The sequence below is a fragment of the Rhinolophus sinicus genome, linkage group LG06, assembly GCF_036562045.2.
Source record: "Rhinolophus sinicus isolate RSC01 linkage group LG06, ASM3656204v1, whole genome shotgun sequence".
NCBI lineage: Eukaryota > Metazoa > Chordata > Mammalia > Chiroptera > Rhinolophidae > Rhinolophus > Rhinolophus sinicus.
The window spans coordinates 7,281,485-7,297,944 of NC_133756.1; the positions used below are offsets into that span (position 1 = coordinate 7,281,485).

At 54.8% G+C, this 16,460-nt stretch overlaps 1 protein-coding gene and 1 long non-coding RNA gene across 7 annotated transcripts in view; one reads left to right on the forward strand and one right to left on the reverse strand.

Moving 5' to 3' along the window:
- The window catches only part of TTC34 (tetratricopeptide repeat domain 34), a 22,512-nt gene continuing 6,052 nt past the window's right edge, over nt 1-16,460 (forward strand). The window contains exons 1-6 of the mRNA XM_019757131.2: nt 1-165; nt 1,012-1,837; nt 8,124-8,958; nt 10,169-10,394; nt 11,637-11,841; nt 13,106-13,272. Coding sequence (XP_019612690.2) covers nt 1,057-1,837; nt 8,124-8,958; nt 10,169-10,394; nt 11,637-11,841; nt 13,106-13,272 — 2,214 coding nt within the window. The 5' untranslated portion in view covers nt 1-165; nt 1,012-1,056. The remainder of the gene's footprint in view (nt 166-1,011; nt 1,838-8,123; nt 8,959-10,168; nt 10,395-11,636; nt 11,842-13,105; nt 13,273-16,460) is intronic.
- LOC141572060 (uncharacterized) overlaps nt 15,413-16,460 on the reverse strand; it is a 14,061-nt gene continuing 13,013 nt past the window's right edge. For all 6 annotated transcript variants that reach the window (XR_012497099.1, XR_012497098.1, XR_012497100.1 and 3 more), the window contains one exon: nt 15,413-16,111. This is a non-coding gene — a long non-coding RNA (uncharacterized LOC141572060). The remainder of the gene's footprint in view (nt 16,112-16,460) is intronic.

A 16,460-nucleotide genomic window follows, 5' to 3' on the forward strand; every position in this document is an offset into this window, starting at 1 on the left:
CCCGGTCCACCCGAGCAGCGGCGGTGGGGCGACAGGGAGCCCAGCCCCACTGACCGTCGGGAGGAACCGCGCCCACAGCTCCTCCACCGCGCCGCGAGCGAATTTGGGTCTCGAGCGCCTTTTCCTTCCCCGAGCGCTGGACACAACCCCCGAGCACAGGCGAGTGTGAGTGTGTGTGCCTATATATGTTTGTATGCCATATGCATGTGTGTGTGCATGTGTGAGTGTGTGCCTGTGTGTACACGTGTGTGCGCGTGCGTGAGTGCGTGTCTGTGTGTGTCAGAGAGCATTTATTGGGTGCGGGACTTGTCTGCAGGCACTTGGGGGGCAAGGAGAGAAAGGGCTGTGAGTAGTTAGTTCTTCAGGTAAGAAGGTTTGGGAAGGGGACAGGTGCATGGCAGGGCTGGTCCCCAAACCGACCCCAGAACTGACCTCTGGCCTGGGCCAAATTGCTCTCCACTCAAGAGCCAGGTAGAGCCCCTCACCACCCCAGCACCTGGGCCCCATCCCACATTGCTCAGGTGTGAGAGGTGAGCAGGGGTGTGACCCTGAGGGCTGGCAGGTGTGTGGAGTCTCAGTGCTGAGATGGCTGGGGGACGCCTGTGTGAACTGGATTGATTGGGGTAGAGGGTATCCGCCTTCCCAGGGGGCACTGTGCTGGGGGGGGGCAGGAGGTGAAGCGAGGACTTGAGGTCTCTGACCCCTGAGGCCACCCGACTCCTCCCCACGTGGGTACTCAGGGGTCAGGTGTCCCTAGATGGTACATTGCTGAGCGGAGTCCCAGTCCCATTCTGCAGAGGGGGAAGCTGAGGCCCAGAGGCAAGTAGCTGGCTGGGAGCCTGGCTGGGCACCCTGGTGCAGCCCCCAGCCCCACGGAAACCGCCTGCAGAACAAGCACCACCTTACTCTCACTCAGCGGGCAGGGGCAGAGTGGACCCTGAGGTCTCAGTGAGGGGGGGCGGGGCTGTCTGGCTGACAACCGCCTTTGCAGTAACCACGCCCCCCATGCAGGTGCCCGCGAGGACTGGACATGGACCCATCGGGGGCAAGGGCGTGATGTCGGCCCAGGAGCTTGTGGCCAGCCTCTGCCGCGAGGGGGACCAGCACCTGGCCCTGGGGGAGCCCCCACTGGCCACCGCCTTCTACCTGGCCGCCTTCAGCTGCCACGCCCCCTCGGCCGTGCGGAGCGTCCGAGCAGCCCTGGCCGCGGCTCGGGGGGCACCCGTGCTGGCCACCCTGGAGGCCTGGTGCCGCGGTGACAGTCAGATCCCGGCCATCCACTGGGACGGCATGGCGGTGGTCTCCCTGACTGGGACCTTGGCCTCTGCCTTCCTGGCCACCCTCTGCCCGGACCACCCGGCCGCCGTCCTGCACTCCTTGGCCGGCCTGCTGGCACACGGGCACCACCAGGAGGTCGTGCGGCGGTGTGGCGCCCTGCTAGACGCTCACACCCAGCAAAGCCTGGAGCTGCGACTGACCCGCGCCCTAGCCTGGGTCCTGTCCGGGGCGCAGGTGGACGCTGGCCTGGCCGACTATATCCAGGCCTTCACCTCAAGCGCCGACAGGACTGTGGCGTTTGTCCGCACCCACCAGCAGCCTTACCTCCCCGTGCTTGTCAGCAGCCTCCAGGACCACATCTCAAGGAGCCAGCAGGCTGGGCACAGCAGCTGCCAGCAGGAGACCGACCCCCACAGACTCCTGGCAGCCCTGGACCCCGAAGGCACCTGGAGCGATGCCCTGTCACCTGAAACTCTGCTCCGCGGTGGCAGGTATGAGGACTGCCGGGCGGCATGTAGCCGGGCCCTTGAGTCTGACCCGACGGGCAGCAGACCGCAAGGTAGGAGTGCCGATCACATCCCCGTAAGGGCCATTCCTTCACAGCATGGTTAAGTCCTCGTTACGGTGGGTGTGGGGCTGGTGCTGGGGCCAGGACACCACAGTAACAAGATGGTCAGGCCCCTGCCCTTACAAACGGAGCACCCAAGAAAAGAAGCAAACAAAACACGTGCTTTGGGAAATGGAACGTGCAACGTACTCCTTTAGCCAGGTGGTCAGGGAAGGCTTCTCGGAGGTGTCGTCTGAGCTGATGCCAGGCAGCAGAAGCAGAATGTGCCAGGCCCCTAAGGGAGAAAAAACTTGGGGTGTCCATGCCACTGAACGGAGCTGGGGTGGCTGACAGAAGGGAGGGGACAGAGGGAGACAGAAGGCCCTGCTGGCCTTCAAAGGACTTTGGATTGTCCTCAGAGCAGCAAGAAGCCATGGCAAGTTTTAAACTATGAAGTGAGGTGCACTGGGTTGCATGTGGAAAGTTTCCTCTGGCTGCTGTGTGCAGAACGTGCTGTGGGAGCCGGGGTGAGAACCACACCTGCTGGGGGCTGGGAGGAGGACCCGGCCGGGAGGCTAGAAGGCAAGAGATTGTGGACGCTCAGATCAAACAGGTCGGAGAGAGGTGATGGTTCTGAGATATCACTGAATTAGAGATGATAAGGTTGTGCTTGGTGTTCACGGTGGAGAGAGGAGTGTGGAGAAAGGTCAAGGATGATTTTAAGAATTCGCCTTCAGCAATTGGATTGCAGTGGGTAGGGGAGGAGCAGACAAGAAAGGGGGTGTCAGGGGTTTTACACACACCCCGTTTGCGATAGTGCTCCTGAGGCTCCTTTGTCGGTCCTCCTTCTGTGGGGACTAGGCAGTGGGGTGGGTGTCAGGGGCCACACTGCCCCCAGCATGAGCAGTCTGAGCTGCCCCCCAACTGCGTGGCCTCTCTGTGGGGTTTTCCCCGAGGGGATGGTGGCTGCACCCACTTCTGAGGGTTGCTGGGCAGATTCAGTGAAAACGAGTATCAAAATCCTTAAAATGGTGTCACCACTAAGTGCTCAAAAACGTGTCCCTTGAGCCAATCAAGTGCAGGTGTCACTAGGCAGCCGAAAACATGAGCCTTGCGATGAGAGCGGGCTTGGTTTGAAGAAGTGGTTTTGGATGTGTCCACACAGAGAAGGGATTTAAAGTCAAGGATCCAGATAGGGAGTGAGCAGGGAGGAGGGAGGAGGGCAGCCGGACACCCACAGGCGGGGAACGGCATGTTACTGGTCACCATTGAACACTAAGGGTGAAGCCCATTTTAAGGGTTTGATACACATTTTCATTGCATTCGCTCAGCCCCCGTTGGTGATAGGTGCAACCACATCCCCAGTGCCCAAGGGCACTGCCGGGACTCCCGGAGTGTTTACGTTAGGCTGAAATTTGACCCCCGGGGTGCTCCTAACCACCCACCATACTGCCCCCCAAAATAAGACCCAGGAAAGAGGACAGGAGGACAAGAAGAAGGAGGGAACTGAGAGGCCTGCAGGGTGATGGTGAGGGCCAGACACTGAGGGTGTTTGCAGGATGAAGAGGGGTGCACTGCACTGACAGCTGCTGCTGTGACGTCCACGAAAAGAAGACAGAAAGCATCTGTTAAGTGTGCTGCGGGAAGGTTATGGTGACCCCAGTGTGGGAGGGGGACCAGACAGAGAGAACTGAAAAGTGAGCGGGTAAATTTGTTTCTAGAAATATGCTAGACCAGATACCCTGAAATCCTCCCACTGTAAAAGGTATAAAAATGTTCAACAGAGTCACAAAGAATCTTGAGCTTATGAGAAACTAGGGGACCCTCCATGCCCAAAGCACAAACATGCAGTGGCTGGTGAGCAGTGGCCAATGGCACACAGGCTGAGGACATTCAGAAACTCCCATGGTAGAGGGGTCTTCCACTTTAATGACCAGTAGAGACCCTGCAGAAATCCAGAACCTCCAGATGACTACAGCCTCAGGAGACAAGTCATTGCTTCTCCCCACTCCCACCCCCTCAGGAAGCTTGGCTCTGTCCAGCCTTGGCTGTGAACTGGACAAGAGCATCTTCCCTAAGACTCACTGTGTCAATTAAACCTAAGTCATCTATGTCACAGGGAGTCACCTTATCACCACCAGCAGCACAGCGTGCCTTATGATGTAAACAAATAAATTTCCTATCACAAACTTTTTATAAATGTAGTTCCCATAACAAATGTATTCTAATCTCAAGGTTATTTATCAAAAGTCCTTGGAAACACTGAGCAACGCTTCTATAATTTGGGAAGTGTTCTGCCCTTTTCAGTAACTAGACACACAGGGACACTCAATGCAGAATAAGACAGCTTTAACTCAAGCCTCCCAGTGTGTAAGCATCCACGTGCCGGGGTTCCCTGAGCGCTTGTCCTCCCAAAGCACCCAGGGCAACCATTGCCCACGCATTCAAAGTTTTTCATTAAGAACTATGCAGAAAGATAATATCTATCAAAAACTCACCAAATATATCATACTTGGTGGTGATATTTTAGAAGTCTTCCATTTAAAATAAAAAATGAGGTGGCTGTCCACTTTCCCAGTTACCCATCATTGTACCAGAGATGCTAGCCAATGCAATACAATAAGAAGGGGGAAAAACATGTAAGACTAGAAGGGAAGAAACAAAGTTATCACTATTCCAGAGAATATGATTAGCTATGTAGAAACTCCCCCGCAAAAAAAAACAAAAATGTATTAAACATAGGAACAGAATTTAACAGGATATACAAGAAGCATTTATATTTAAAGACACCAGCAACAAACAGAAACTTTATGTTTTAAAAATATACTGCTTACTATAGCATCAGAAAATAATTTATTTCAGAGTCATATGACTTTAAGGAGAAAATTGTAAAACTTTATTAAAAGATAATAAAGAATACCTATATAAGCAGAGAGATGCAATGTCGATTGTTAGAAAGTTTTGATGATATGACAGAACAGCAAAAGACCAATAATAGACAAGACAAGGAAGAAGGAGGACGAGGAAAGGGAGGAGGAGGGAGAGGAAGGGAGAAGATGGAGGTGGTGGTGGTGGTGTAAAGATGTGCTCTACCAGTTAATGCAAGGCTGTAGCAACCAATACAGAAGGTTACAGAGCTAAGGGATAGATAGAAAGATGAATAAAACAGGTTAGGCCAGAAACAGACCCACAGACATCTGGAACTTAATACGTAAGAGCGAGCATAGGAAAGAAGGGGACCACTGTCCAGCAGGTGGTGCTGATTATCTACTTCAAACCACGCAAAAAACGAAAATCCAAAGGGATTATGTCAATCGCTAAGTTTTACAGTTTCTGAAAGAAAGTATAAGAGGATATCACTAAGACTTCTGTGACCAGCTGGGCTTCGTAAGATACCAAAAGTGGAAAGAATAAAGGATAATTTGATACCTTTGGCTAAATTAAAATTTTTAAACTTCTGTTTTGCCCATAACTATAGAAAATGAAAGGACAACCCACAACAGAGACAGAATGTTTGCAAAATGTACAATGAGGAAAAATTAGCACCCAGAGTATTTGAAGAATTCCTACATATCAATAATGAAAAAAAAATGCGGTACTAGATTTGGCAAAAGCATTTCCCAAAAGAGAAAATACAGATGGCTATAAACATGTGGAAAATGTCCAACATCATAGTAATGATACAAATGTGAATTAAAATGAGATATCCACCAGATTGTAGGGGGAAAAAGTATTTTTAAATAAATGAGCCTTGTTAGTAATCGGGAAAATTAAAATTAAAATAACAATGGATAGCATTTCATATCCCCCAGATTGCCAAAATTTTTAAGTCTAACAGTAGAAGAGTCTGGCTTCCAGTAATGGTGAATTAGTTTGACCAGACCATGTGTCCCACAGATAACAACAATAAAATTTAGACAAAATATAAAATGCAACCATTTGAAGGTACTGAACAGTGAGCAAATGCAGGCAGAAACTGGAAGTGGAAAGATGAGGACTATGCAGGATGACACTGCATGCTTGCAGCTTTTTGCGTAAAGAAACTCCTCAATCCAGGTTTTATCCACGTGAAACAGAAAGCTGCAGTTTTACTGGTTTAAGATGTCATAGGACAGAGTTCAAGGCTGGAAAAAAAAAGTGGCTGGAAGATTAGGAGGGAAGTCCTACAAAGGAGGAAGCCACAGAGGGGGTGAGACCCAAAATCTGTGTATTAAATCTATTCAGATCCTCAGCTGACCACCAAACTATACATACATGGGAGACACTGGGTGGCTTGAAAAAGCAGCCATTAGGAGGTCCAAGAACTAAATGGCGATTTCAACTGCTGCCCACCAAAGAGACAAAATATGGAGTTTGATTCTATCCAGTTTAACTGCCTATTAAAATAAAAGTATGTTTTCTTCAGAGGAACTTAACTGAATCCAGAGTCTCTACAAAGCATCTGCCAGATGCCTAGTGCACAATAAAGAGTGACTAGACATGCAAAGAGACAGGGAAAAAAAATGTGAGCAACAGTCAACAGAAAAAGGAGTCAATAGAAACTGACCTTGGGATACTCCAGGTGCTAAAATTAGCATTCAAAAGACTTTAAAGGAACTGTTAGACATATACTCAGGACTAAAGGAAAATATAGTCATAATGAATGAATAGATCTGCAATCTCAGGAGATAAATAGAAACCATTAAAAATGAAAATTCTAGAATTGAAAATCTGAAATGAAAAATTCATGTTGGAAACAGCAGGAGAAGCAGTGAACTTCAAGACAGAAGAGAAATTATCCAATGTGAAGAACAGACGGAAAATGTACCGAGTCTCAGTGCCTTATAGGACAACGCCTAGAAGTCTAACATGTGGAAGTGGGGTCTCAGAAGCAGAGCAGAGAACACACTTCTACATGTAAAGAAATAGCTGCCCCCCCCCCCCAGATCCCAGGGGCTCCATGAACTGCTGCACAAATTGGGGCTAGAGTTGTGTTATTAGGACCAAGTAACTGACGGGAAAGGCTGAAAGTTTCTTTTACTTTGGCCACCAGGACTGGACAGGGTGACCCTGCTGCTGGCTGCCTTGTTGGTTGGTTGACCTCAGGGTACAAGATGCTGTTTTTACTTGGCTCTGGGCTGTAATGTGACACTTACCCACAATGGCAGCAGGGCAGGGCGGCGGCAGTTTTGCTTCCATGCAGAAGTGAAAGTGCTTTGTCCTCTCCTGTTTCAATGTAAAAGGTTATTATTGCCGTGGCGACTGCATTAGGTTATAAGGAAAAGCTCCTTGAGAATTCTGCAGGGCTGTGCAAAAAGCACTAAAGGTTCAGAGACCTGGGATCGAGACTCGTTGGGGCTTGGAGAATGTCCTCTCCCCACCAACACTTTCTAAACCTGTAATATAAGGGGGGAGGCCCATGACCTGGAGCTCCTGCCAGCACTGAGTTTCCTAGGATTCCCTCAATAGTGTGTGCCTGCCGGGGGCCCAGTTGGGGATGGGGCGGCTCAGCTTTCTTCACCAATCAGAAGCCCGAGATCAACTGAGCATGTTCAAGGTGTTCAGACATAAAGTGTGCCACTGGGGGAGGTGACGCTGTCAGTGATGGGAAACCTCACTGAGTAACACTGCCCACCAGGCCCTGTTCCAGGCACTGGACGTGCATTCATCCATTTAATCCTCACAGCCCTGTGAGTGTAGACCATGTCATCCCATTACAAAGCAAAAGAGGAAACTGAGGCACAGAAGACTCAGTAAGTGGCCCGAGTCCCCCACTCTGTAAGTGGCATTGGGCACGTCATGCCCTCTTTCCTGGACCTGATAAGGGAGATCTCTGTTTCAGAGAAGGGAAGTGTTGAGTCACAACAGAGCCCAAAGAAGGCAAGAAACAAAGATGCTGCAGTGACTAGTCCCTACCAAGGTCACAGGGTCAGACCTCAGCTCTGTCCTAGGGCTGATGGCAGGAGAAGGAACTCAGTCCTGAAATCCATCACTAACAGGTGGAGGCGGGAGGAAGAGGCATTGTAACTAAATGTCTGTGTTGGCTGAACCCTGGCACTGACTTTGAACCACGCTGAGAGCAGGTGCTGTGTTGGCAGCCAGGGCAGCTGCCACGCCTGCTGTCCCACCTGCTTCTGGTCCTGCTCCTGCATCAAAGAGCTTCCCCGCCTCCTGCCTGCTCTCATCCTGGTGCTCTGTCCTGGGAGAGAGGGAGAATCCCTGAGCAGTAGTGCTGCAGAGGGTCAGTTGGGGCGCTAGAGGTGCACCCGGGTAGGACCGGCCCAACAGGCAGGACCAACGCCTCTGTTCTCTTCCCCAGGTGAGCGTCTGGCCGCCCTGCTGGTCACCCGAGCGGCCGCAGCCTTCTTCCTGGACAGCGGGGTCCAGGACCTGCTTGGGGACCTGCACCAGGCCTTCCGTGAAAGCCCCTCAGGGGCGCGAAGGCAATTCGAGGCTGTCCTCTCGACCGAGGACCGGGCGCGGGTGCGGGTGCAGGCACAGGAGGCCGCGGACATGGGTTTTGCCCACTTCCAGGAGGCGGTACGGAGTCGCCCCGAGCTTCGGGAGGACTCAGGCCGCGAGCTGCTGGCCCCGGTGACCCGGGCGCTCCGAGTTCTGCTGCGTGTGGCACCGCCCCGGGAGCGTCCGGCCCTGGGCGCCCGCCTGGCCGAGTGCCTGCTGTTGGCCGGGAACGCGGCGGGCGCTCAGACGCTGTGCGAGCGCCTGCTGCGGCCCTTGAACCCCAGGGACCATGCGGACGACCGCGCTCCCCTATTGGTGCTTCGCGGCTTCTGCGCGCTGCACGTCGGCGACGCGGTGCGGGCCCGGGAGGACTTCCAGGCAGTGGTGGAGCAGGGGCCGCCGCACCCGAGCGGCTGTGTGCGTGCACTGTGCGGACGCGGGCTGCTGCGAGTGCTGGCGGGCAGCGCATTTCTGGGCGCGCTGGACTATGTCACCGCCTGCCGTCTGCGGCCCGACGAGGCTCTGCTCGTCGCCAAGGCCTACGTGCCCTGGAACCAGCGGGGGCTGCTGCTGACGGTGCTGCGGGAGGAGGGCCGCAGGATGCTACAGCGGAAGCCGGACCCAGGACCCTTGGGCGCGCAAGGCCGCCGGAGTAAGGCCTCGGAGATGGACAGCCCTGCTGCACAGGAAGGGTAAAAACTAGCCCTGCGCTCGCCTGGGGCTGCTTCATTCTGGGCTCCTGCCACGTAGCCAGGGTGTGTTTCTTCCAGGCTTACAGATGAGCAAACTGAGGCAGGGAGCAGGTGGGTGATTTCCCTAAATCATGGGTGGCAGATTTAGGGCAGGGGCCCAGACCTCAGTCCCCAACAGCGATGCATTGAAGGACCGACTTGCAGAAAATTAGAAACTCAAACACGGAAATGAAAAAATGAAACCCATCATCCCACCGTTAGCAACCCTTTCTAGTTGGTTCTCTTTGTGCATATAAAATACAGCTCACAACCCAGATTGTGCTGTATGTGCAATTTGCATCCCACCTTTTCCACTCAGGAGATGATGAGACTCCTTTGCAGCGAGACCTGTTTCCCGCAGCCCAGAGCACCGTCAGCCAGGGCTGCTCTTAGTTATAACCATCCCGGGAGACGTCCCGTAAGATGGAGTCAGAGGAGGCGTCCCGGGTCAGGGAGCACGCCCCATCAGGCCCTTGACTCTGGGTGCTCCCCACGTGGCCCCACACCCAGCCCTGAGGTTCCTTTACAAATTCCCTGCCAGTTCAGTGGTGAGCCCGCAGCTGCTCTCATGTGCGCTCCTCTGATTGCCCAGAGGTGGCAAAGCTCAATCCCTGAGCTGGGGGCTAAGTGGGGGGCATGTGCGACGTCACCACACACACACACACACACACACACACACACACTTCCTCTGTCCCCTGGTTGCTTGGTTTGCATTGCTTTGACTTGCTGGTGAGGAGGCACTGTCACGTGTGTGGTTGGGGCCCCTCGTATTTGTTCTCTAGGAATTGGCCCTTCTCCCAGCGGGCATGCACTCCCATTCCCAGGGCACCAGCAGCCTAACAAGCGCTGTGTTCCCTCGCTCTGCCTCCAACAGGCCTCTGAAGCCCATATTGTTATCCTGGTTTTGCAGAAAAGGGAACTAAGGCAGGGCTGGCTCAGGGTGGACACACAGCCTCCTTCCCCACCTGTAAGATGCCTGCCCCACAGGGTGGTAGCAGATAGAAAGGGAGTGAGAGCCGAGGGTCCTTCCATAGCACCCAGGTGTGTGCAGTCCAGCAGGAAGGGCGCTGCCTGGGCCAGGCACACGGACAGGACTTGCCTGTGGCTGGCCGACCTGGGCAGGTGGAAGTGCTAGAGGAGGGCCCGGCACTCCCCTGCGCTCTCTCTGCAGGGACGCCCAAGGTGTGTACCATCTGGCCACGCTCCTGATGGAGCTGGACTCGGAGGACGAGGCTCCGCGCCTCCTGGTGGCAGACGCCCTGTACCGCCTGGGCCGCCTGGACGAGGCCCACAAGGTGCTGCTGGTGGCCCCGCCCCGGAGGCCCCAGGCAGCACCTGTGCTGGTGCGGCTGGCCCTGCTGCAACTTCGAAGAGGCTTCTTCTACGACGCCAACCAGGTGAGGGCGGTGGGCCACAGCAGGGCAGGTGGAAATGGGGCCCCGCTCTGCACAGGGCACCAGGCCTCGTGACGCCCCACTCTGCTCCCACACCCGGATGTTGGAGCAGGCACAGCCTGTCCCAGCCCCAGCTCTGCCCCCTCTGGCAGGTCCCTCACTTCTCAGGCTCCTCATCTGGGCCTGGTCTTGCCAGTTGTCATAGGAATGAGCTGGAGCAGGTGCCCCAGGGCCCAGCAGGCCCCCAGCAGGCAGTAGGCGCTCTGGATTTGCTTTTGTTGTTATGAAGAGAAGGGGCCAAGAGTCGAGTGTAGGCCGAGCTTCATCCTAAATCTCCCATGTAAACTCGGCTTGGATTTACCCTGCCCCGGGAAGAGGGCATGGCAGAGGGGCCCCCAGGCCCTCAGGCCCTGCGTGCCTTGACCTGCTCCAAGATCCCTCTGCTCCCAGGAAAAGCAGAACTTCTCCTTCCTCGGGCGTTATGAGGCTTCCTGTTGGGACAGGGTCAGAGGGTGACATCCCAGGGGGAGATGTGGGGCTGTCTCCTGTCAGAGTCCTCCTTCCCCTCTGGCCTGGTTTGGATGCCTGGTCTCCCTGCACTGGGCCTTACAGGTGGGAGAAAAGGGTGCTTTGGGACCTGTGTCCTCAGTGAGCGGCCAGCAGGAGCATCATGGGGTCTCTTTGGGGTGGAGCCCCTCTGATTGCCAAGGTCATGTCCATTCTGGGGCTCGCTCCACACAGAGCGGGCGCTGGTCCCAGGGCATTTGCTCAGCGCCTTTTGAAGGACTCCTGGTGCCCTCTGTCACTTTATGATTTGAAAGGCCCCTTTCCTCTCACTTCTCATTTGTACCTGCGGGAAGTGGACCCATCAGTCAATATTTCTACCTCCATGTCACAGAGAAGGAGGCAAGGCTCAGGGACACTAAGGCGCCAATGCCCACGCCACGAAGTAGAGAGGAGCAGGCCAGAGGGGCGCTCACACCTCCTGGCCCCCAGTGTTCCCTGTGCTCCACGATGGGGACACGCAGTTCCTGGGCACTGGCTTCGTGAGCCACGCCCCCAAGAGCCACGCCCTTGTTCGCCACGCCCCTGTTCGCCAGGCCTGCGCGCCTGCGCAAACCACGGCCTTCTGAGCCACATCCAATGAGCCAGGCCCCTGTGAGCCCTGCCCTGCAAAGAGCCTGGGAGTGGAATGGGCTGGAAGTAAAGCACGGGCAGGAACTGGTGACTTTCCTGCCCCTGCAGCTGGTGAAGAAGGTGGTCCAGTCTGGGGATACGGCCTGCCTCCAGCCCACCCTGGATGTCTTCCGCAACGAGGACCGGCAGCTGCTGCGCTGCCACTGCCATACTCGGGCCCTGGCCATCCTGCGGGCGCGGCAAGGCGGGGCCGAGGGCGGGGCCCACGCCAGGGAGGCCATCTCCTACCTCTCTCTGGCCATCTTTGCGGCAGGTAGGAGCTGCCCACCGCCCACAGGGCTCCCATCTTGTGGCAGGTACACGGGGTCATGGGCGCCTCTGCCATGCTGGGGGTGGGGGGCAGGGTTTCCGGGCAGACCCTCAGGTCGAGGGCTCTCGGGTGTGTGCACACCGGAGAACATCCATTGGGTGGACAGGGCATGGACCACTCCCTGAGGGCATCCTGCACCCGGGCCCTGGCAGTCCAGGAGAGCATGCTAAAGCCTGGGAGAGGGGCTGGACGCGCTGGGACCTGAGCTAGGCCTTCCCCACACCCTGGGCCCTGAGGGGGGGAGGGACAGCTGTGGCCCAGCTCCTCTCCTTCCAACCGGGGGAAGTGAGGGCCCAGCTCCCAAGCCCTTTCCGGCAAAAGTGAGGGCGTCTCGCTGTTGTGTGTGTGTGTGCCTGGCCTCCCCCTCACCCAGCCAACCTGCTTGCCCCACCCTGGGTGCCAGGCAGAGGCCTGGCCAGAGCCTCGCAAAGTGACTAGAAGGGACATTCCCAAGTATGCATGGCAAGTTCCTGGGGTGCGTGGGATTCAAAGTATGGACTTCGGATCGTAAGGCTGATGGACTCCTGGCTCTGCACTTACGGGGCACGCCCTCTCTCCCTCTTCTCCAAGTGGGGTGACAGAGACAGCGTGTGGGGTGGGCAGTGAGGATTAAGGGGGCTAGTTCTCAGACAGCCGGGTCACTGCCTGGCACAGAGTTCGCACCCTGCACACATTAGCGGGGAAGGGGACATGACCCAAAGTCCTACAGAGCCCAAAGCATGGTTCTCTGTGTCCATCAGTGGACATACGCCCGGAAGGAGCATGGTGGTGGCATCCTCTCTGGGGAGAGGCCTCCTGTGCCCAGAATTCGGAGGGCTCCTCCCTACCCTCCCGGTACCTTCATGCTTGCAGCGATTCCATGCCCAGCCCTGACTTCCTCCTCCCAGCGCCTCACCTCAGATGCAACTGCACTGCCGCCTCCTTCTGGAAGCCCCCTCTGACTGTCTACCAGGCCTTCCAGATGCCACCCCTCCTGGTCAGGCTGCCAATGCCCCAGGTCAACCCGGGCTGCGCCCCTTGTATCTTGGTGCCCAGGGTTTTGTGGGCTCCCTGAGCTGACCCCAGAGCCTGAGCACCCTCTGGTTCTCCCCACCACCTGGCACCAGGAAGGGCACAGTAAATGCTGGATGAAGACAGAGGCACTGTGCCCACCTTTTCCCATCCGTGGCCAGCAAATGGTCCTGACGCCATACACCTCTTCCTCCAGGGAGTCAGGCAACTGAGTCCCTGCTCACGCGTGCCCGCTGCTATGGGCTCCTGGGCCAGAAAAAGACTGCCATGTTCGACTTCAACTCTGTGCTGCGGGCCGAGCCGGGGAACGTACAGGCGCTGTGTGGACGGGCACTGCTGCGCCTGGCCCTGGACCAGCAGGAGGTACCAGCCCCACCCTCTCGACCTGGGACAGGGCAGGTGGGCTGGGGGTGCTTTGGGGCAGGTGCTGCCTTCCTTCTAACTCCCCGAGGACAAAGGGGGCAGGCGCAGAGGCAGGCCATCTTGACTATGAGATGCCTATCAAAACCCCTGGAGCTCATGGGAAGCTTTTTGTCACATCCCTGGCTTTGGGGAGTCCTTTCCTTTCCTCTGAAGAGCGCTCGTGCCTCCCAGCCTGGATGGATGTGAAAATCCTCAGAGCTACCAGGGGCGCACCGGCTTAAAATAGTGAGAGCCCGGCTGCCATTTTGGGTGCTTCCCTCAGCTGTCTGCACAGGGCCTGTAGATTCAGATGGTCACTGTGCAGGGGCAGGGCGGGAGGGGTCCACTACCAGGCCCCGGGCAGGTGCCTATCACAGAGAAGACGTGCCCAGAGGCAGCCACAGCTGAATGGATGGCACTGGACAAGGGCACTTTTCAGCCAAGAGCAATGTCACTGACTGAAATTGGCTGTCTGCCTGATGCTTCGCTGGGTGAAAGAGCAGCCCAGAGGCAACCTGCCTGCCAGGTTCCTTAATTTGCTTAAGGGTTGGAGTCCTAGGAGGCAAGACAAACAATGCAAGCTGCCACTGACATGACAGCTTCTTGAGATGGTGCTTGTTCCAGCCGGCAGGATGTGCATGTTTCCCCAAGGGCGCTGAGAGCCTGATGTCTGTCCCAGTCTGGGTGCTTTTGTGGTTGGGAGCCCAACCCTCCCTGCATGCCTCTTCCTGTGCTGGGCAAGCATCTGTGGCTCACAGGAACAAGCCCACTAAACAAACAAGGGATTCGGCCAGGAAGGCCCCTGCTGCAGGGGGTCCTTGGAAACCCAGCCCTGGGTGCTCTCAACATGCCAGCAGCTCCTCAGAAATGTCTCCCCTCCCACTCTGTGCAGGGCAACAGGACACGTGGCAGGGAAAGCCAGCCTGGATGTCGAGAGTCAGGATGTGGGAGTGAGGGTGGGAGCAGGGCCTGCCCCAACCCCCTCCAGCCCGGGACCTTCCTGCTCCTGGTCAGTGTTGCCAGACACTCAGCCTGGTGTCTGGTCTGTAATGTGCGTGGCAGCTGGGATTCCCACGAGTCAGCACAGAATTGGGTTTTTACTCTGCAAAGGTGACCAGCCAATCAGGGGTTACCAGTGGCCAGCACTACGGACAGGATGGGCCCAGGCCATGGTGTGGGAAGGTCGGAGAGGACCGTCCTTCCAGCGTCCCCCCTCAGGGCTCTGTGTCTTCAGGACCGGCATCCCCACACACCTGCTCCAGGAGAACTCATACCTGGACTTGAAACACATCTGGGCATGTGTAGGAGGGAATAACTGGTATTGGCCTGCTGGAAGCAAAATAGCTGGATAAAATATGTGACAACTGTCTTCAGGTCTTAGACAGCAGGCAGTGGGAGCTATGACCCCCAAGAGAAGGGAAACCGCATGAGGTGAGCCCCATGCGAGCCCCACGCTAACCTGCCTTTCTGCCTGGGAGCCATTCCTGTCACCACTGCACAAGGAGGTGGGCTTGCTGAGCTGAGGGGGCAGAGACTGGCGTTCCAGGCTGCTGCGGTGGCTGGAATTGCAAGGAAAGACAAAGGACAAGAGGGGACCACTCAGAGGACGGACATCCTCATGGAATTCCCAGTGGATCCTTGTCTGAGGGCTGGGCTGCATGTGAGGGCAAGACACAGGAGACAGCAGATCTCACCTGTGTGGGGGCTGACAGCTGAATGGCGACCCCAGGGTCAGGCAGGGCTGGAGACTCAGCCAGAGCAGAGACCTTTCTGAACACATTGGGCAGTCAGTGGAGACCACGCTCTAAGTCAAGCAAAGGCCAGACCCTAAACTAAAGATCATCTCTAGGACTGTTCAAAACTGAAATGGACCTGCCCCCACAAGGAACAAAACCAAGTCTAGGAGGACCAAAACGATCCACCAGTGATCTGACTGCCCACCAGAACAAAACTCAACACCCTTTACCGGGCAGCAGTGTAATCCAGACTCTCTACAACATACCATCCACAAAGTCCAGCACAACTCAAACTGCGAGATGCACGGAGCACCAGGGAAATGTGACCAATAGTCAGGAAAATAAGTACTCCATACAAACAGACCTCGAGGTGGCTCAGATATTGGGCTTAGAAAAAGGCATTAAAGCAGCGATTATAAACATGCAGAGGACTTAAAGGAAAAACTTGTTATAATGAATGAACAGATGGGGAATCCCAGCAGAGAAATGGAAACTGTAAAGAAGAATCAAATGGAAATCCTGGAACTGAAAGGTATAATATCTAAAATTTGAAATGTACTGATGGACTAAACAGCTGATTGGAAACTGGCAAAGAAAGGGTCAGTGAAAGTAAGGATGGATAAATTACCCAGTCTGAAGGACAGAGATGGGGAAAGGGATTTTTTTTAAAATGAGAGCTTCAGTGAACTCTGGGACAACTCCAAGCAGTCCAGCATATGTGTAATTGGAGTCCCAGAGGAGAAAGAATGGGAGATATACGTATATAACCAACACATGCCCAGCTGTGGTTCTCTTCATGTCCGTCATCTTGGGGGTTGCTGTGCTTCTTGGGAAACTCGCCACCATTATTTCTTCACATACATATGTACTGATATGTGATGACCACGAAGAGAACCACACTAGGCACAGCTTGGTCAAATTTCTGAAAACTGAAGGTAAAGAGAACATCGCAAAGGCAGCTGGCGGGAAAGAGAAATGTCACATCCAGCATAGCAGAACTGACTTGACTTGTCACGGAAGCCATGGAAGCCAGAAGACTGGGATGGTGTGGTATCTTTAAAGCACTAAAAAAAAAAAAAAAAAGATTACCCAGAATTCTCTGTCCAGTTAAAATACGTTCAAAAAATAAGAGTGAAATTAAAGATGTTTTCAGAAAAATGAAAGCTGAGGAAATTCATCGCCAGCAGACGAGATGCGAAAGTGGATGAAGTTGAAAAGAACTGACACCTGATGGAAATTCTCTGCTGGAAGAAATAAGGAGCGTATTTAAATACAAGAGAATACATTTATTCCTTGTCTGACTTTCTTTGAATGAAACTATCTACATCAGAAAGGATGAGGGTGACTGAGATGTACTGTGTGGTTCTTACGTCCTCCAGGAAGTAGTACTTTCACTCTGCATGCACTGTGGTA